Here is a 21,886-nt window from a genome sequence, read left to right on the forward strand (position 1 = left end):
GAAAGTCACCCAACAGCAATGTGAAAGACTGAGAAAATGCAAAGATGTGTAGAAGTTGTGAATTTTTTTTGACATTATTATAAAATAAATGTAAAAACATTAGTATTGCATTGTTTAAACATGAACTTGTTTTCTCTGCGGTATTCAAGAACTGCGAACGTCGCATTTTTGCCAGTTTGTCCCTCATGTAAAAAATGCAAATAAAACTATTTTTATTTGGAATCGGGAAGAAATGTTGTCACTATTCCACAGAATGAGCCAAAAATTATAATTGTACTTAAACATATAAGTTATAATTTTGCTGTGGTCTCTTCATTTTCTTGACTGAAATAGGGCATTTAGACCTTAGTAACATGTTTTAGTAACACATTTTACACCTCAGCACCAGCGACCACGTATGTAAAATGTGTTAATGGCATGTTTTTCTATCAAACACAAATGAAATAAACAGGGCAAAAACAGCCATCAGTGCACACATATTACAATCCTCCTGAGGGTTCATACGCCAACAGCTGATTTTCCCCTGCGAACCCGTTTGCTTTCTTTTCATTGAAGGAGTGATGATTTCATACCGCGTTTCAACCCATAAGAAGAAAATCCTTTATAGGTTCGAGAGCTAAAGACTCAAGAAAAGCTTCATCTCTCGGCAGCATGATTTACATGCGATATTTACAAGACCAGAAAGAAAACAGAGGACCAGTAAAGAGAGCTCACCGGCTCTGTTATGAAAGTTCTTCTAAAGGCTAACACGCAGTCTCACACACATGTGCATGCTCCTTTAACACTGTTTGGACACACGTTTCATCTTTTTCGACAAACAGTGGACGTGCCAATAAAACAGATTCTGTTTCATCTGTGTCATCGGGATTTAAGATCAGAGCCGAGCTGACTATGAGGAATGGGGAGGGATTCTTGAGGAATGCCTTTAAGGCGTGTGTACATACATCATTCTTTCAAGCATTACTGTATCTCCATAGCGTAATGGTGAAGGTTATGTTGTTTAATGGAGGAAGATGAGGACAGCTCCCTGTTGTAACACACAATAAACCCACTGAGCAGCCATATGCCAGATCAGCAGTGCACACTGTGGTCCAACAGGACCGCAAGGTCTTCTGGATGATCTTCTTCTCTCTCATCGACTCAGAATCCACTAAATAGTCACCAATGCAGAACTGCAGGTGAAACCCGAGTGGGCAGGCTAAGATATTGTGACAGCAATCGGCGGGATCTGTCTCTAAAATCGACCAGAGAGACTGTCACGGCGGTTCCACACAGCGACACCGACGCTCCTCATTAGAGAGTATTTCATAGACAAGGTGTCTCCTGTAGCAAACACGTCCTCCTCTGAAGCTCTTCTTCTCGACGGGCCATCACAGCTGAGGAGAGACGGGGTAGGAGATTAGAAAAGAGGGGGGATGTTGCCAAAAACACTCGATACGCTTTCGCACACCGATGATGAAAAGTATGAAGACACGGTAATAAGAGAAGCCTTTACTCGGTAACATCTGAATATATGAACTGAATGTACGTAGGAAAACAAATTCATCTGTTTAACCAGAAGCAGCCTCTGTAGCTGGCTTCTGCTTTTAATTCCATTATCAAAGGGATAAAAATGTTGGAAAGGAAATCAAATTGAATGGGGGGAAGTATTCCAACAATCTCGTGTTTTGGGAACAATTTGTTTCTAACTGCTGGTGCTGTATTTTACCAGATGAGTAAATCTGGTGATAGGCTCTATTTTTTATTATCAGTAAAGATACAAACCAAAACCCGAAATCAGTGGTTCTCATGGGGACTCCAGCAGACTTCCAAGGGGGCCTGAAGATGACCAATATTTTAAAATGAGACAAAATTAGCATTGAAATACATAAAACACACAAAAAAGATCAAGATATTTCTTATTATCTGGGTATTATTAATAAATGTTTTTCCGGTTAAAATTAAGCTCTAAAATATTTCATCTGGTAGAAATTATGAGTTTTTTTTGACTGGGGGGGGTGGGCCTTTGAATATTGTTGAATACAATCCTGGGGTCAAAACTTAAAGATTTAAGACTTCTGAACTGAATTATATAAGCAGAATTTTCTTGCAATAACAACTGTATTTTCACTTTATAATCCCCATTAACATTAAATCGAAAAAGTATATTTTTATCATTTCATCTTAAATAAGGGTGAAAGAGTGACCCATTTGACTTCATTCTTGTGGCGTGAACACTTCAAGGCCAAGCTTTAAAAGCCTCAAATGGGCAGTGATCTCAAATCCCCGACCTTTATTTCTCCAGATGGTCAGAAACTTTGCAAAGTTGCTTGAGGATCACAGAGATCACATCTTATGTAGAAGTTCGGGAAAAACTATTTGTTGGACCCAAGGACACGTTTTACACGTAAGATGGAGCTTCTTTTTTTGTTTGACAGTAAAAAAAAATTAGATGCAAAAAACCAAGCACTGAATTTCCCATATTTCACGCTTTGAGTTGAAATAGAAACAGCTCGTTTGAAAGCCAAGCACGTTCCCCATAAGCAGATTCTGGTAAACAATACGAAATTCCCATCTGCTCCGCCGTGTTTGCTTGCGCCTCCTCACCCCGCACTTCTCGCTGCACTTTTGCAAGCTGCCTGTTCTGTTAACTTCACTTCAGACCGCTGAGCTCAGCGTTTCTCCACACATTCAGCAGCAGCTACCTGGAACTGCTGTCACCCTGCATCTCCTCATCCTACCTGCACCTCCAGCTGAGCCTCGCTCCCCCGCTAACAAACATCAGTGTCCTTGATGTCCCGCCGACACTGTGGCAGAGACAAACGCCTCTCCATGCAGTCCTCTAAATCTCTCAACACAGAGCACGGCTTCATCAACAACTCAATTTCGGGGGATTCGCTTAAATAACTCTTTGCCATTGCCCTGGTCCTTGTGAGTTTTAGATGGATGACGGCGAGAATTTGAAGTGACAAAAGTAAGGAAGCAACTCAACGGGTGACAAGTAATCAATCGGGTTTGTTAGGTAAAGGGTGAAGGGATTTCTCGGAGAAATTAACTTTTTTTGCTTTCAGTGAAAGGTTAAAAAACAGGTGGTGATGTAAGTGGAACACAACCCAGGGAGGTGTAGAGGGTGCATTTGGTAGCTGTCTACACACATTTACATCAAGTCATCCGCACAGAGGTGACTGTAGTCAAGACCCATCTGTGACTTTCTGCATTCATAGCAGATATATTTGCATTGCCACAGAAAATATTGCTCCCCGTAATTGGCATCTGAGATGTTGATTTTCACAAACACGTCTCTGTCTGGAGTTAGGAGACTTAGTCTATTATCCTTTTGGACTGCAATCCACTCAAAGGAATTTTGTTGCTTGAAACAATTGGATGTACCGCAGAATTCTGTTGCATAAATGATAGCACATGTACAATAAGCACATCTGAAATGCACATCCAACTTTGCAGTTTATTTCTGTAATTTAACATTTTGTACCGCTATTAAAAAATGTGTGAACATCTGTAAAATCGCACCGTACGAAATTACATTTTCAGAATTTTCACACTTTTTTGTATTCTGTAAAAGTGGTCAAAATTGCAGTAACATGAAAAACATGTCATTTTACTTTGCAAAAAAATGCATGTTTTAAGTTTTATCCTGGCACGAAGCTGCCGGAACATTAACCTGTTTTTTTCCACAAAAAATGACAATGTGTTTTTAAAAGTCCAGTGTATGAAGTTTAGCAGCATCTAGTGGTGAGGTTGCAAATTGCAACCAACGGCTGACTGCACCTCTCCCTTTAGGAGCACTACAGTGGCTGACACAGCACTATGATGTCATCACATTCTCGTTTCTTTGCCGGAGGGTATAAGATATTTATGAAACGCGTTCTGAAGAGCAGCTTATGTGTTTAGGGCTACTGTAGAAACAACATGATGAATTCCATGTAAGGGGACCCACAGTGTATGTAGATAGAAATGGCTTATTCTAATGGAATAACACTTCATTATTCACCTCTGAAGAAGACATAGTTGTGTATATTATATTACATTTCTGACATAAGATCCTCCAAAAACTACACACTGCGCCTTTAAAATATGAAATCCCAATTTAACCAAATCCACTTCTGTAAGATTAATTCACAACCTCAGGACGCTTCATTTGTTTATCTTTGAAATCACCGAAGGCCAAAGCAAAATATTTAACCTAAGCGTCCATTTAACACAGAACATAATCAACTCACATCAATAGACTTCATTAAAACGGTTTATAATATTGCACAAGAGTTTAACCGTTTTAATTACTTTTCCAACCCCAGGCATCACATGTCTTTTTGAGAAAACACAATTGTAAATCTAACAATAAAGTTGGATTACGTGAAGATGTCGTTATTAAATATCACACTTTATTTCTAAATCCAACAGAGAGAACTGCTGTGGCCGCAAGGAGTTTTTTCCATCCTTAGTCAGGACTCGGGTGCTCCACGTGCTTCCCATTAGGACCAGCTCTGGTCTAACAATCCTGCGAACTCTCATTCTGTCAGACAAGGCCAGATGGTCCTGAGATCATAACCTTCATTGCCTTTATATGGACCTTATGCACAGCACCAAATATAGACATATGGAGAAAACTATCTTCTAATAAACATGTTTATTAACATACATACAACTATTTTGTAAGGGCCTTTTTCTGTTCTGAAAGGACTGTGTAGAAACCAATGATGGGATAAGGTGTTCAGGTCGGGGCTTTATGCACACCAGGGGCCGGTTGCATAAACTTAGCCACTAAGTCAAGACTGTGTCTTAACAACTAGTCCCACTGCATTTAGTTAGGACTAGTCTTACATTTTTTATTTCAATTTGACCAATATAGCTTTTTGTGTCTGACTTAAATAAGTTATGACCAGTCTTGAAGAAAAAAATGAGATGACCAACTTGTAAGACTAGTCTAAGCAGTTTACACCACCAGCCCCAGTCAAGTTCTTCCACACCAGACTGATATTTCGTGCATAAAGTCCAAACTGTCCTAATCATGTGCAAATGTTGTCAAGCGCAAAGCTGTTAAGAGTTACAATCAATGTTATAGTCTAATTTAAATTAAATGTTTTAATTTTTCAAGGGACTAGCCTGGAATAAATATCCCTCCCACAGGAACATGTCTAAAAAATTATCAGGTGAGATTATTATTTTTGGGTCATTATTACATGCATAAACTTTCAGAGATTATGGAAAACCTTGAAATGAAACTTCAAACCTAATGAAGTCTTTCCAAGGTGAAACTTAACCTGCAAAAAACTTCAGCTTCGAGGCAAAATGATACTATCTTCTAACGGTCTATTTTGGCCAGTGTGCTTTTATATGGTCCAAATGATGTTTTTATGTGTAAAGCTGTTTTCCTTCCACTGTGTCAATTGTGTGAAACAATATCCAGTATAATATGAAGGATAATTCCGTTTCGGTTTTGTTAAAACGCAGTTTATTGATGCTACGGTTGTACATAAGACAAAAATGACATTTAATAGCAAAATAATGAATGCAAACTCACCTTCTGATCTCATCTCAGCCTCTCTTCTTGCTAGTACCTACATTCCTCAATACATTTTTCTTGTGTGCGTATAAAACAATATCACTAAATATCGTGTCATATCACGATCGATCTATCACAGCTTTATGTCATCAATACCCTGGCCAACAGCAGATACGCTTTGATATTTTCCACATTGTGTGTATGGATGTGGTTGTGCGTCTCAGGTTCTCAGTGATACATCATTTGCAGCACTTGGATCTCTTATTGACAAAATTTAAACAAATTATGACTGACATGATTTATTCATCTTGATGCTGCAGATGTTTGCCGCATTGCTACCCTAGACCGACTGCTACCGTTTCGTCTGATGATGGTCTTGCAGGTTTGTCTCCATGGTAATTGCATTAAATCACAATGGTACCAAGGGAATGCCCACTTAAATATACAGACTGTCTAAGGATTCTGCAGGCGATATATTGCATATAATCTTTTGCAAGGTGTCAAAACACAAAAACATTTTTTTAGATATACCTCATATGGTCGTGCTTAGACATGACATGCACTCGACAGTTTTGACTTCCGTGCAGAATTCTAGCCAAGCTTGCAGATGGAAAACAAAAGATTAGTTTTTAATAATTTTGAGGAGAAAGTTCTGCATAGTAAACGTTGTGACACATGCACCCCATCTACTGGCTGAAACACTTCACAACGGTCTGGAGAAAAATACAAATTCAGTAAAATGCATGCGAATAAATACAATGAACACAAAACTCCAAGGCTGAAACAGATATAGAATTTATTTAACCATGAGTAGGAAAAAATACATAGGTGTAAAGGAGACAAGCGGACCCTGTTATAAACACATCACTACTCAAGAGAACCAAGAGAAACAGTGAAATCCAAAACGCCTTGTTTACCATTAGGCTTTAATCCCCAACACTTCATAATATTGAATTAAAAACAGCTGCCGTTTTTTTTTAAATATCCATGTACGTTTTCCTTACATATATATGCAACATTCTTTTAAAACATTGTGCAAGTGTTATGCTGGTATTCCATAAATGGTAAACAAGAGTTGGTCCAGTGCATTTTAGTGACACACCTAAATACTTATTGACTCTCGGCTGATTCAACCACAATCCTGACCATTGTACCATTACCCCTACTGACAGAGAACATTGACTATGAAACAGGAAATAAAAGCCAGAAACATCTGAGCCTGGTTTATCTGAAACGGGGAGGAAAAATAAAGCTGTAAAAGTCATTATTGCCAAGTTTTGAATATGCTGACGTGATCACACAATATGATTTTTGCTCCACCTGAAACCATTGTCAAAGTAAATGGTCTAACTTCTAAACAACATGGAAATGGCAACAATATCTAAACATGCACAATTTATTACGTGACTGGCTTTTAAGAGAGCACTGATGCTGAAACACAGAACACAAGGCAAATAAACACACTATAGAAGAGGCGATTCGTTTGTCTCATCCTACCCCTAAACCCTTCTTCTGGAGAAAAAGAAAACACCAAGAAAGTAGGAAACACAGCAGGAAGATGTTTCTATGCTTTCCACAACCCAAACACATTTATAAGCACTAGCTGGTTCATCAAACCAGGTGAAATGCAACAAAGCTTAGGGTCAAAGAGATTTTGTTTGGTGACAAAATGACAGCTCTTTATTTCTCTGTGACGGACTTCATTGATGCATTTTTTTTCTTAAAAGTATCTTGAAGTGAAGGTTAGCAACAATATAAATCTATAATTCAGTGTGCCAACATTTTTTTTTACAAAAAAAATTTGGTTTTGAGTAATACAAAAAAAGCAAAACGAAAATGACAAAAACTATTAGATATCAATTATAATACATACATCAACACAATTCAGGTCAAAGAAAGGAAACGTGATACATTATTTATTCACACTTTACAAAAATCTTTTTACTACAACACCATCAGCAATTCAATAGAACCAGACAAGTTGCTTTCATTTAAAAACAACCAGAAGAAATAAACAAAAATTCATAGACTCGGATAACGTGAGGAATTAAAAGGGACACCGAAAGGAGAACTATAAGATGGTCCACCCTAGTTCACCTAGATACTCTTGCTTGATAAAAGTCATTAAAATTGACGTCCGCCTCACGGCAAAAGCGTGTTTTCATTTAAAAAAAGCAATGAGTAGCTGCACCAGTGATCTACAATAAGTGCTTGTCGATCCTTTTGAATATTAAAACATGACAAGAGGGTGGGGAAAAAAACTCAGAAACAAATTAGCTTTTCAAGCCACATTAAATGACGTGTCTAAGCAATGCGGCGGTAGACAAAATAAAAACGAGACCATAGCGTTTACAGAGCTAACGGAGAAACGCACCAATGTGTTTTTCTTCAACAGGTTAGAGCGGGTTTTCCAGTAGTAAATAGAGCTTTACACTTGGCCTTGTGGGAGAATGGCACAACACGAGGAGATGACCGTGGACAAGCAGAAATGAACGACAGAAGCAAAATGTATGGTTAGTGAATTGCCTGAGTCAAGAGGAAGTCGGGGTTGGGATTGGAAAGAACTACATGGCGTGATGATGGGATTTCTCAAAATGACCGGGTTAAAGAAACTGGCCTAAGAAGAGCGGCTGAAGGATAAAAAACACTTGGAGACACTTCGATCAGAGGAAAGATGATGGTTCCTAGTATCAAAACAAATGAAATACGGAAATGAGAGATTGAGGCTGTTCAGGTTCACTGATAGCACTGGCAGTGCGCATAGAGAAACGAATCAGTGAGGCACAACGTTATGCGTTTTTGAATACAAAAGAAGGTAACAGGACCACATCACAACATATCTGCCTCGGCGGAATAAAGAAAATTAAACGAGTACACTGGGGGAATAAAGAACCTTGACGAGTGCAACTTCACACAGCAGAAACCTGAAAAAATTATATTACACACGCTGGTTGTCGAATGTTCATTAGAATGAACTGATAGAAATTTTGCTTTCATTTACAATACAATCATTTTTCATCCAAATTTAACTCGTGTACATACAAAAAACAAATATAAACAAATGCAGTAGATAAAGACTTTTGTTGCTTGTATACAATCATGAAGCGGAAAAGAAAACATAACTGGTGTGGGGGAAAAAAATCTAAATCTCTTCGACCGGCCAAACCGAGGGGTTAATTTATACATCCATATGTAGGATGTGCTTCCCGTGCCTGCACCGTTCATCTTAACATGACCTCCTGCCAAACATCTTACACTCCGGGGCGAAGGCTACAATCACTGGCATATGATAAAAACACAGCTGCCTGTTCCAGATCATTTCCCTTTTCCCTCCCATCTCTCAGCTGTACATTGGATCACAAAAGGGGCTCATTGGCACCTAAAGATCGATAACGCAAGTCGGCCATTTTGGCTTTCTTAAAAGCATCACTTGCACGTGATTTTCCATGAGCACATCCTTTAGAAATGATACAAGGCCTGTTAGATGGTTACGGTGGCCTGTGTGTCACAGCTAGAGATCAGGCAGAACACCCATGGAGAGGCCACAGCACCACCGAGTGCAAGTGTGAGTTCGGCCAGCTCTCTTTACACAAAAGCCCTTACGTAAAGGCTTGCTCATGGAGATTGAATCTGACCTACGCTGGTGAAATTGGTTTCGTTTCGGCAAGCTGCTCGTTCTAAACCGGCCTCGTAGTAACATGATCCAAATTATGCATGACACTTGATTCTGGACTCCCTGCATGTTTCGAAGATATTGCCTTGTAGTTATAAAAAAAGCTTTGACTTTTGTCTTAAGGTAAAACTTACATGATTGCTCAGGGCGCTTAGGGTTTTTACACAGTGTGAAATAGTACAGAAGTTGAAACATTTGTGACCGGAAACAGAGAGAGAAAACATTACCAAACGAAAACAAAAGTGGGTGGGTGGTGGTATAGATAAAACTGACTTGTCTGTTTCAGTTAAAATCCATGGGAATAAAAGTTTGCCATACCCCATCATCTCCTCGTACAGGATTCAGATTTATACAAAACAGCCCCTGCCTTTCTCTGCTGTGAGAGCATAACGAGGTGCGGGCTAGAGCTCCCCCTGCTGGCTCGGAGAACTACCTGCGGCCAGGCAGATGAATGCCGTTGACAGCAGGCAGGAAGGGCAGGAGTAGCTCCATTTGTGCAAACAGGGAGAAGTGATCGGAAGGAATGTGGGGATGGGGGCAGCCACTGACATTGTTCTCATGGATCCAGAGAGGGTCAAGGGGACCCAGCACGCCCAACACGTTAAGCACAGGTTGAGAGTAGAAGATGTAATCGATGATGCCCTGCAAACAAGATAAACCATTACAACCACATCAGGTTAGACGCAACTATAAAATGGAAGAAACAAAAACATGACGACTAACCTTAAAGTCATAGGTGAAGTTGGTGTAAGACATCAGGACGTCCTCATAGGCACTCTTTAACTTGAAGCCGTGTGTGATCCTGGTGCTGGAGGTGCCGTTCTTGCCATTACAGTTGAAGTTGGTCAAACTGTCGATGTATCGCAGGTCTCTGAAGTCCTTGTGTGTGCTGTCTACGCCACCCGAGCTCAGGAACTCCACCACACCTGCCCACGAAAAAACCTCCATCAGCAAAAGAGAAAAAAGGGGGGGGAAAAAATGACGGAATTTCCCACTTCTGACAGATACATACCCGAGTCAGGTAGAGAGTTAAGATCAGCACAGAGAACAAGAGGGATGGCGTTGGTTTCTCCGGAAACAGAAGAGAGCTTTAGACTGCGGGTGGCCTTGTCCACAATGTTCTTCACCTCAGACAGGAACATCATGGTCTGCACTAGCTTAACGTCAGAGTACTCCGGGTCCCAGTGCATATGGGCATTGGCCACCAGGAGGAGCTGTTTCTCCATTCCATGCATGGGCTTCCCAGCTGAGGATGAGAAAGAGACCCCTTAGCTATGGCTCACAACGAGATGAAATGGACAAAAACAATCTTTTGTTTTCCACAAAATCGTTTGAAGGAATGTAGAAAACAGGAAACGGACCAGACTGCTCAATCATCTCTTTCCGTAGCTCTAGTAGTGCGGCTACACCAATGTTGTCCTTGGTCATCACCCTGTTTAACATGGCCTCTGAGCCCTCCGAATTCGCCATGGCCAGCTGATTGAACTCCACTGTGTGCTTCTGTACCAGACTGAACCTGTTCAACAAAAAGAAAGTGAGGTCAGACCAGCATTTAATTTTAGCATCATCTTCATAGTGGCCGATACTAAAAGAAAGCCTGGACTGCTTAAGTTGAACCCGAAGGCTTGCAGTGTGAAAGGCAATCGGATGAAACCTTTGCGGGACTCACTTCTCCGTTTTGTAGAAAATGGCACAGCCATCCACATGCTTGCGGTCACACTCAGACATTGTTCTGGCTCGAGACTTGGGGCTGAAGAATCCTTCGTAACCTTGTTCTTTCAGCTCTACTAGGAAGTAGTTATAGTACTGCTCTGTTTCCACTTCCTGTTGGACATAAATATAAAAACTGGTTATGAATACTCGCAACATCCACAACAAATAATCAACCAAAAGATTCAAATATAAACCAGCTCTTGTCAGAAATGCAAAAAAACATCCAGATGAATGTAACAAGATGAGGAATTACGATATGGTTTGTTTTTTGTGATTGTATGACCTGATCAGCCTGTGATCGTGCAGCTGGTGGTAACAATTAGCAGCACCATCCGGTCCAAAGATTCATCCTTTACAACATTAGGAAAATTAGACCTTTCCTGTCCGAGCATGCTACGCAAGCTCTAGTACAGGCTCTTGTTCTTTCCAGACTGAACTATTGCAATGCGTTACTGGGTGAACTCCCAGCTTGCCTAACCAAACCTCTACAAATGATCCAGAATGCAGCTGCAAGAGTGGTCTTCAAGGGACCGAAGTGAGCACACATCACTCCTCTCTTCATTAAGTTACATTGGCTCCCTATAGTCGCTCACATCAAATTCTAAGCGCTGCTCTTGGCCCACAAGACCATCACTGGTTCGGCACCCCCATATCGTCACGTGCTAATGCAGATCTATGTACCGCCAGATCCTCTACGTCTTGCAGTGCCATCCGAAAACGGATGTCACTCTCACGTACCTTCTACGGATCGGTTCCACATTTTTGGAATCATCTGCCCATTGCTACAGACCATCTTTAAGAATCTGCTGAAAACACAACTCATCAGTGTAGTAGACTATGAGACCAGTTATACTGCACTTATGGTTTTTGTTGTCCTTATGTTGTTCCAATTGCTTACCTCATTTGCAAGTTGCTTTGGATAAAAGCACCTGCTAAATGAATTATTAATTATTATTATTACATTTAATCATTACATTTATGTAGCGCTTTTGTGGTTCCTCAAAGCGGTTTACATGGAAGGGGGAATCTCCTCAACCACCACCAATGTGCAGCATCCACCTGGTTGATGCTATGGCAGCTATACAGCACCAGAACACCTACCACACAGACAGGCTTATTGGTGGAGAGGAGACAGAGTTATGAAGCCAATAAGAACATATGGGGATGCTTAGGAAGCCATGATGATGAGGCAAATGGGTGAATTTGGCCATGATGCCCTCTTATTCTAAGGACATACTGGGATTTTTAAGGACCACAGAGAGTCAGGACCTTGGTTTAACGCCTCATCTGAAGGACGGGGAGATGACAAAAACTGTATCATGTGTCCTACAGTGCGAAAACAAATAGTTAATAATATATTTCACATTACACATTTATATTCGTTTATAAAATAGCTTGAGAGATTTATCTTCAACGTTATTTTTTCTCAATTTTTGCCATCATACCATAGGACACGTTCAGTTCATTTGTCAACTATACACTTGAATCAATGATATGAAGGAAAATATCTTCTTACCAATTATGCATACAGATCAGCAGGTTATGATTAATCGAAAAGTCCACCAAAACATTATGAATTTTTTTTGTCATATTTACCCTTACGCAATCACGGATGCATGACTGTATTCAGTTAAACAAATTAACAATGACACTTTGTAATGAACAATTTTCAAAATGTTGACGCTCCAAAAAGCACAATCATCATTTAAACCAAGAGATTAAAAATGTCTTCGAAAGTGTAATGATACAATTGAGAGTGAATTGTTTTCTGGTTTATTTCATTTTCTAAATAACCATAAAATCCAAGCACTTAAAGAGTAAGCACATCAATTATATAAAATGTCATTGTGTATCATGACTAGAGTTCCATGTAAATTAACATGAGTGTTTCTGCTAGGACGATGTCACATGTTAATTAACATATTCATGACGTCATCACAGCTTTGAGTTGCAATTTCAGACCCGTTTCGATTCTACGCTGAGAATGGCTTTATTGTGCATACAGAATATGTTCTTAGGTCTGGAAGGGGAGTCGTGCTACAGCGCCTAACAGGTCAAACAATGTTATTGCGGGCCCTTAAAACACATCATGGGGAAATAAACTATAAAATCTCAAAAAAAAAATTATTGTCGACGTTATCGATTTTGTTGACTTATCGTTTCTGTAAAACTGTCTGTGTTACAATGTGTTTATTTACAGACAGTGACATGTTTTGAAAACGCTGTTTTGTACTAGTCGGCCACCGCAGGGTGAACTGAAAGTGCTGCTTCTCCCTGCCGCTCACTTCACAGAGGAGATGCCGAGAGAGACCATCAGAGTCCTCGCACGCACACGGCAGTACTGCCATCATTTCCTACTGATGTTATATTCATGTTATATGGCTCTTTAAAAAATTCTTTGGCGCCTGCTTTTTTTCCCTATGGGAGCCAAAGGCTCCATTGATTTTTTTTGGCTAGAGCCCTCAGTAATATGGCAATGGTATGTACTAAGTGGGTTTGGTGTTCAGAGATGTTAATGTTTGCCATTTCGCCAATCATTTTTTGTTTATTATTCTAAAAAGGAAACAAATTAGTTGTTCATTTAAAGAGACGAGTCTTATTTTATTTAGTATTGCTCTTTAATTAAGAAACTGTACTTTTCCAAATAATCAATCGATGTAATAATTGATAGAATACTCAATTTCTAACATACCAATAGCTACAGCCCTAACTCCCACTGAACATGTTAAATTGTTAGCTCATCCAGTTACACAAATTCAGTGTAATATTTGCAGCAAACAAAAGCCTATTAGTACAGTCGGTCATTATGAGTGATACAAGTGTGACTGACAGACCTGTAAGCTGATGATGTCAGCGCTGCAGTTAAGGATCTCCTGCATGATGGACTTCTTCCTGTAGTCCCAGTTGAGGGCCCAGGAAGGACAATAGCCGTAGAGCTGACGCGTGGCGTACTTATCACACAGCACGTTGTAACACATTACAGAGAACAGAGCTGCAGCGTGAAAAGATTTCAGTGAGATTCTCTTAAAACACTCACACAAACTAAAGGGAATGTCAAATGAGTTGATGTAATTACTTCTCTAGGCTGTGCTTGGAGGACAGTCCTCACATTAATATTTTAATAGAAAAATGCTTTTCCAAAGAAATCCAGAGGATAAGGTAGTAAAACAGTGTATGATTTGCATAACACAACCCAAGCTGGAGTTCTTAAAAAGTTTCTTACCCGCTGGCCGTGTCCTCTCCGGCTCCTGCAGTGCTATCCACGAGCGAGGTGGTGGCGGTTCTATAGATACTGTAGAGAGATGTGCATAAAGGAGAAAATCATACACTCTGCAAATGAACATTTCTATAAAAACCAAGCAATTACTGAAAGGGCAGGAAATGCAAGAACATAGCAATTATCTCCACAGTAATTCACTGAGAAAAGAGTTCAAACAGACACAACAATGCAATGACTCATCCGAATGCTTGAAATGAATCTGCTCTTAAGAGCTTGTACGAGAATAGAAACTTTTTGAGGTTGTTAGGGATGTTGCGGTGATGAAATTTGTCGCACTGGTTAATCGATGTGTAAAAACACCGGTTGTACTGGTGGGGGTTTGCTGTGGGGTGGTCAAAGATGCGGTCGTTGCATGACACATTTTACTTCCAGTTTTGAAATAGTGGCAATTTGGAAAAACAAATTGCTTGAATTTAATGGTGGGTTTAATATCCTTCTTGCCTCTTTCACCGCCATTGACGAGTTATCTCGTCGTTTAAATAAACGGTTCCCCGCCAAAGACGAGCTATTAGGGCAATCAGTGTTTGTACTGTTGTACAGCAGGTGGCGCTGTTACACACCTTTGGGAAAAAGTACAGAATTGCAGACCCTAGAATGTATATTTCTTATCGGTTTTAATGATTGTTCTGAGTAGAATCTTTGACAAAAAACGTTAATTATCTCAGCCGTTTAATCAAAACGAGGCATTTTTGAAGAAATCTAACAACGGAGTGATTAAAAAACAAACAAATTGTGAAAGAAGAATCCAGTTTCTGCTGAGACTCTGTTCTTTCATTTGACATTGTTTGTCCATATATACTCTACAGAAAATGTGCAGTGAGCCATTAAAGTTTGGTGAAAACGTTAAAAGGCTGACAACGTTTTTTTAAAAAGGCTGGCGGGGAATGAGTTAATAAAAACACACAAAACTATAAAAAAGTATACAACATTATAAGTACAATGATATTTGCTTATATTTAACACAGACCTTACCAAAACAAACAAAAAGCACAAAATAAAAAATAAATAAGAAACGAAAATAAAATAAAAAACATTTACGTTAGACAAGTTGCCAATATTAACAAAACGAGTAAGCACAGCACACATTGTGCAACAAGTAAATAAACATATGAAACTAATAAGGGAATACGAAACGAGAAACATGTTTAATAAATAAATGAGCCTAATAAGAAGGGAATACAAAATGATTTTTTAATGTTAAATAAATAAATACGAATCGAATAAGAAACGAAAATCATTAATGTTAAATAAATAAAGATGAGACTAATAAGAAGAGAATACAAAACGAAAAATGTTTATGTTAAATAAAAAATAAAAACGAATACGAAAAACTTTTATGTTATAAATGGCAAAGCACCGACTTTTGATGACAGTGCTTACTTTTGATTCTAAAATGCTATTTGCCAGAAAAGCCTCTGGCATTGTCGTGTCAGTCAGCACTTCAGATGATGATTAAAATCTAACTCCTGCTGCTGACCTTTGCTGCGACACTTGTTCCGCTTGCGCTGAATGCAGCAGCCACTTTAGATGCGCAGTCTGCTCTTTAACTAAACTAAGTGATATATTACTATAAAAATGAGGGTTTGGATCGGTGCTGCGGTGGACAAGTGATGTAATCAGTAGGCGGATGGACACACGTATATCACCTATGACAGCGACTATCACAACAAGCCTAGTGCTTGCGGACTCACCGCGTTTGGTACCTGCAAGATTGTCCAGCAGGTAGTTGAGGAGTCGGCGCGTCCCATCGGGCTCTTGGTAGAGGATCATGATTTCTTGTGCAAGAGGATTTCCTACGGAACACATTCAGATACATGCTTCAGCTTTTCATCATGAACTGCATCAATTACAAAGTTTGTCGTTTCCCAACCCCTATGTTTGTTTATAAGCATGTTTAAATTTTTTCCTTCAAACTCACAAGACTTATAAAAAAAAGATTCAACTTGGGCCTGCACATAACAGAGCTTATTATTAAGTTTAATGGGTAACAAAGGGAAGTGGTACCTTTCAAACCCAACGTTTGTAACTGAAAGAGTTTTCCAAGCTCAAAAGGCAGAACTCGTAACTGGTTGTTATTTAAAAGCAGTTCCCTGTGAAATAGAAAGGCAAATTCACACCGTCATTATGTTTTTAGACAAGAGAACACAAGGCAACAGCATTAAAAGGTGCTTTCTAAAGAGATCAAATATTGCATGAATAGCCTAACGGTACAAAAGAGCCAACATCAAAACTGGTTCGCCACCATACCGCACAAAACCCATTACAGCCTGGTACACTTACAACGTTGGATGCAATCCCAACCACTTTCAAAGAAACTTAATACGGTAGCATTACAGCTCTCCTCAAAACATGATTTATAACCGAGCAGAGGAGAAGTAATCACACTTGCAAAGAGGTCCTAACATATTTCAACCTATAACAAACGAAATTGATTTAGAGCAGACCACTGTGTCACCCGCGTAGTAAAACAGCACTGTTATCAGCAAACAGGGACCGGAGACAAATAAACACTACCTCTGAAAAAGGTGGGACCCAATTAAAGGACAAGTATGGAGGTAAAAATAACTGAAAGCTAGTTACCACAACAACCTCATCCATCCACCTTCCATCAAACCACTATCTTCATGGCCGACTTAAGCTGTGCAGTTTAAACCAAGCTTCTCACCTGAGAGATACCATGTTGCCTAGTTCCGCGGGCAGGCTCCTGATCTTATTGGACGAGAGGTCCAGGTACACCAAGTTGTGTAGTTTGGCAATGTCGGGCGGGATACGCGAGAGCGAATTATCACTGATATGAAGAGCCGTGAGGTGGGTGAGGGACCATAATGCTGAACTTAAACTTCTCACCCTCCCTGTAAACAAGAGAACAAAACACATTAGCAAAGACAAACTTATACACTAAACCTTCAACAGTAGCATATAATAACGTCTCAATGGCTCTATGCATATAAGCTTACATCATAGTTTGGTATAGATGACATCACTTGAGAGTCATTTACTAAATCAGAGCAATTTCACAATTAAAAAAACATTACCAACAATCTCCAACTCTGCCCAATATGACTTCTTTCCATTTGCCATCTCCTCACTAGACATTATTGTGTACATCCGCCTTGGGTCTGGCGGATCATATTTTTCCTTGGGCATCCCTGTAACACTAAAAAACAAACAACAATTTCAATGCAAAACTACTATATGATATTCACTTTCTATATGTGTCTGCGCTAGTAGTCTAAAATATAAAACTAGTATAATTGTAAAGAAAGGTAAGAGGCCTAGTGACGTATGTGAGGGCAAAAGCACGTGCATCTTTCTAAAAGAGCACGGGGCAGGAAGAGAGATCATCTCTCAGTGAGATCGCACAAGAGCAGCTGAAGGATCAATAGCTAAAGGATTTTCCATTACGACTATGACGAATGGAGATACTCGTGCGCTTCTCAAATGTACATGTATGACCTACAAAAAGGGACGATTCAAACCAGGGGCATTAAAAAACGTAACATAACGTACGTTGCGACGTTAAAATCTTATAAGAAATTTAATATAGACATTAAAGTGGCACATAGTGAAGCGCGCGCATCTTGTTTTAGGCATCGAAGACTACAATTTAGTCAGTTCATGTAATAATAAAAAAATAAAGTCACGTAAGGCTAGTTAAAACTAGTTTAACCTGAAGCGCTTGCAAAACACTCTTAACAAAGGTGCAGCCACGCGCGGTGTACATATGTTTTCATTACATAACCGCACCATTAACCGCCAACTAACGTTAATTGGATAAACAACAGGCCACATGTGGGTCATTTTCGCGCTTTCATCATCGCGGTGCAATTCAACCCAAACAAAACATCACCACCTCGTGTTTATGTCCCAGAGCCACGTTACAAAGCTAAGAGGGCTAACGTTAGTTAGCTGTGAGTGCATGCATCACTTCAGCAACAACCTTCCAGATAACTTCTGCAACCTGCCACGAGTCCTAATCAGCCAATTAAGAGCACGTCACAACGAAATTAAACGACTTTAGATCGTAATGTGTGCTTGTCACAGATCTGCAGACTAACTAATGGAGCGAATTAGCTCGAACTGAACCCCTGCGACGTTACAGAAGCCATTTGCAAATTAACTTTACGAGATCATTTGTGTAATATGATTGGCGTGAAACGCCTGAAAGCAACATACGAAAATATGACGTGTTATTTATAAATATAACCTAATGTAAAATAGACAGACACAGCAGGCTGCTTACATAACGAAATCAACCATGAAGACGACCGGTTCGTCGATGTTTTCCACATTTTATTATCGTGTTCAGTGAGTTCACACAATGCGGGTGATGTTAAATACATCTGAGCTTTATCGTTACCTTACGTACCGATCAATTCCTCTCGTTTTAGACTGACCAAATTAGCTTATGGGCTAACAAGCGATAATGCCTTTAGAAACTAGACTAACAACGAAGCAATCTGAAAGAAAATGCATTTATTGTTTTTAGTGCAGCCAAAGATGGTGTCAAATGTCCATAAAACGTGTTAGTTTTACCTGAAAGCTCATACCAATTGACAAAGACGAGTGTGCGTTTCCTTTGTTTCTGAGCCGCTGCTCGTTCTCACTGAAGGCAAACAAGCATCATGGCGGCCGTGAGAATTTCAGGGCGGGATAAAAAGCGCTTTTCTCATTGGCTGTCTATGAAACGAGCGATTTGATTGGTGCGCACGTCCGCTCGACGCCTCCAATGTTTACGCCAGCGAGGCAGGCCAAAAAGGGGAGTCACAAAAATAGGTCAATTTTGTGGAAGTTGACGGCTATTTCACAGACATCGGCATCTCCAGGTGTTCCGTCAACAACTTTTTTTTACTTTTTATCACAGCAAGAAAATTATTACAAGTATAATTAGGAATCTAGAGAGAACTCTATAAATCTTATGATTAAAGTGATTGTATTGATATGCCTATTCTTTTACACCTTACTTTATGATTATTTTTAACTTTTTACAGTATTCATTTATATATATTTATATGCTCTTAGGTATATATTTAGTTTGTATTTATTTATGTATTTATTACTGACGTGTCTGAAGAAAAGCGTCAATGCAAAAAAGCTGCAGTTCAGTTGATGAACACCGGGGGGCGTTAAAGACCTTTTAAACACATTAAGTGAACTTGTAGCGTTGGCTCTGGTCGAGCAGTCAGATAAGTTTTACAGTTGTATGAAGTATTGTTTCATATTTGTGACCTTAAGCCAATATATTTACAACTATGACAAACCCCCAAAATATTGAGACGTCATTTATAAATCGTCATCATAAAATATTTAGCCCACAAATCAAGTTTCCGTAGCAGGAAGCTTGTTTTCATCCAGTGCAATTTAATGGCTGAAAACCCCATGAAAGACAGTTCTGTGCTCGATGTGGTGTAGAGAATGCCATTTTAATTGTGTAGCTAATTCTCCTAAAGTGGCCTTTTTATTAATTAACACTCCTTATACTCCTATTCGAAGATGCACAACAAAAGAAACTTGAGGAACTAAAGTCTCACTCTGGAATGTAATACAAATTATAATAATTAAAACATTGGCAGCATTGTGTGTACTTTAAAGTAAATTATGGATAGTGGTTCTGCAAAACAGAAATATGTTATTATTACTCAAATCTTGTTTGTTGTGATGTGAGGCCAATTATGGTGTTCCATACTCGGAATTTGTGCATTTATCCCATCCAAGTGCACACACACAGCAGTGAGTAACACACACACTGTGAAAACACACCCAGAGCAGTGACAAGCCATTGCGCAGCGCCAGGGAAGCAGTCGGGGGGAACGGTGTCCTGCTCAAGGGTCTCACCTCAGATGTGGTATTGAAGGTGGACGAGAGCGCTGATCATTCACCCCCCCACCTAAAATCCCTACTGGTACTGAGGCTTGAACTAGCAACGTTTGGGGTCCAAGTCTCTAACCAGTAGGTCACGACTTTCACATTATCCTTAACTTAATTGATTTGAGTAAATTGGACAAGCATCAAATATGCAATCCAATAAAATGTTATTTGAATCTACTTTATTGAAAAATGTTAATTTAAAATGTAAACATTTGGTTAAGCCAAAGCATTACTGTTTTAGCCAGTTTAACACAATGCAATTGTGTTTGAACATAAAATCTAATACAATGGTGATAAAACAAGATTAATTGTTTAATAAAGTGAACAGTATCGTAAAATATTTTTTTGAGTAAATGCAGGATGTTAAGATATAATGACAACACTGTCAAGAGATTATCCCGCCACAAACACACTCCCACCAGATGAGGGATAAATATAGTATCAGTACTGTGTCTGACATCTACATGTATACATTTAGGAGCAAACCTACAAAACAACTTAGAGGTTGAGGTAAGAAGATAACTCTATTTAATAATTTAATGTTTTATTTACTAGATTGCAGATTCAGAAAATTGTATGTAATGAAGTGCATAAAAAATCGAAAGGAAAATCGAATGAAATATATCAACACCACCTTGATTTAACACTTTTAAAGCCAATTCTCTGACACATTTATCTGGTGTTGGAATTCTGCAATGTAGATGTGTGTGGGCGAGAACATTTACTATAACAAAGAGATGAATAGATGTTGGAGACTGAAGATGCAAGGAATTAAAAAATGGTTGGGAAAGTGCACCGCAACTTTACATTAAAAACATAACTTATTACACAGAATAGCAACTCCAAAACATTACCAATTATCAAAACTCCAAGCAATAACATCTAATATCAGATCTGTAAATGAACTAACTATTCTATTAAGTAGATAAATTAAAGTTTATTTATCTCTCATAAATGCCCAAATTCTAATTCAATTAGCCCTTACATTCTAAAGCTTCTCCTTCAGTAGCATCCTCATTTTAGCAGAACACCACTGAAATTCGACAGATGCGTTTGCCTTTTTAACTTATCTGAGCTTGAATTTTGCATCATCTTATGTTTATCTATAATCTTTTTCCTTCCGCTGACAGTGCGGATGTGCTGCGGAAAGCTCTCCAATGTAAGGACTTTGTGCTTTCAACTGTGCGATTCATTTAAATAACTATGATTTAGACATCCCAGCCAAAAGCCATTGAAAGGTTTTCAATAGCTTGTAAGTGTCAGCGTTATTAGGTCTTTAAGGTGCAGAATGCCTCGGGTTATATAAATCAAACGCTTGATCATTATCTCAGTGTTGTGGCAGAGGGGTGGGGTCATGGATTTCTATCTCTAATGAATAGGCACAGAAGGTCAAAGCAAAGGTTGGGTTGGAGAAAAGCAGGATTTTTATCTTATGATTGCAGCGCCGCTCATGAAATGAGCACTGATACGTTCTGCCATCTCTCTTTGCCCGGCAAATCTCCATTAAGTTCTCCAGCCAGCAAATTTTTAATTTCACCCTTGATTCATATTCATGCAATCCATGGCTGGCAGCTGGAAAGCGTAGAGGGATATAGGGGCTCAAGGAGGCTTGTAAAAATACACATGGCAACATTAAGCAGAGTTTTCTGTTGACTTTATTTGACCAGTAACATATTTTTGTTGTTTTGCTCTGTGTTCAAACTCATAGGAAATGCAATATCAACAAACAGTGTTACTCAATAAAGAGAATAAAGCCAAAAAACTGATGAATTATTCTTTACAGAGACTCCTCTATGTTTGAATTGGAGGGGCTTAGCATCTCTTGTTTGTAATTGGTTTATTGGACCCTGAA

The 21,886-nt window shown here is 39.2% G+C and overlaps 1 protein-coding gene across 2 annotated transcripts; it reads right to left on the minus strand.

The window, feature by feature from the left end:
* Positions 1–6,279: 6,279 nt before the first annotated feature.
* cnot6a (CCR4-NOT transcription complex, subunit 6a) lies at positions 6,280–18,827 on the minus strand. 2 transcript variants are annotated; one of them, XM_056731205.1, is made up of 12 exons: positions 18,703–18,827; positions 17,202–17,323; positions 16,832–17,018; positions 16,171–16,256; positions 15,870–15,959; positions 14,110–14,178; positions 13,721–13,878; positions 10,843–10,997; positions 10,535–10,689; positions 10,186–10,419; positions 9,897–10,099; positions 6,280–9,815 (listed from the first exon to the last, which is right to left on the minus strand). In XM_056731205.1, the coding sequence occupies exons 2-12, from the start codon at positions 17,311–17,313 to the stop codon at positions 9,603–9,605; spliced, it is 1,662 nt and encodes a 553-aa protein (XP_056587183.1). In that variant the 5' UTR covers positions 17,314–17,323; positions 18,703–18,827; the 3' UTR covers positions 6,280–9,602. The 2 variants fall into 2 exon arrangements, with proteins under 2 accessions (XP_056587183.1, XP_056587182.1); XM_056731204.1 differs by having other exon boundaries at positions 15,858–15,959.
* Positions 18,828–21,886: the final 3,059 nt, after the last annotated feature.

The sequence above is a fragment of the Triplophysa dalaica genome, chromosome 19 (genome assembly GCF_015846415.1).
Source record: "Triplophysa dalaica isolate WHDGS20190420 chromosome 19, ASM1584641v1, whole genome shotgun sequence".
In the NCBI taxonomy this organism is placed as follows: Eukaryota; Metazoa; Chordata; class Actinopteri; order Cypriniformes; family Nemacheilidae; genus Triplophysa; species Triplophysa dalaica.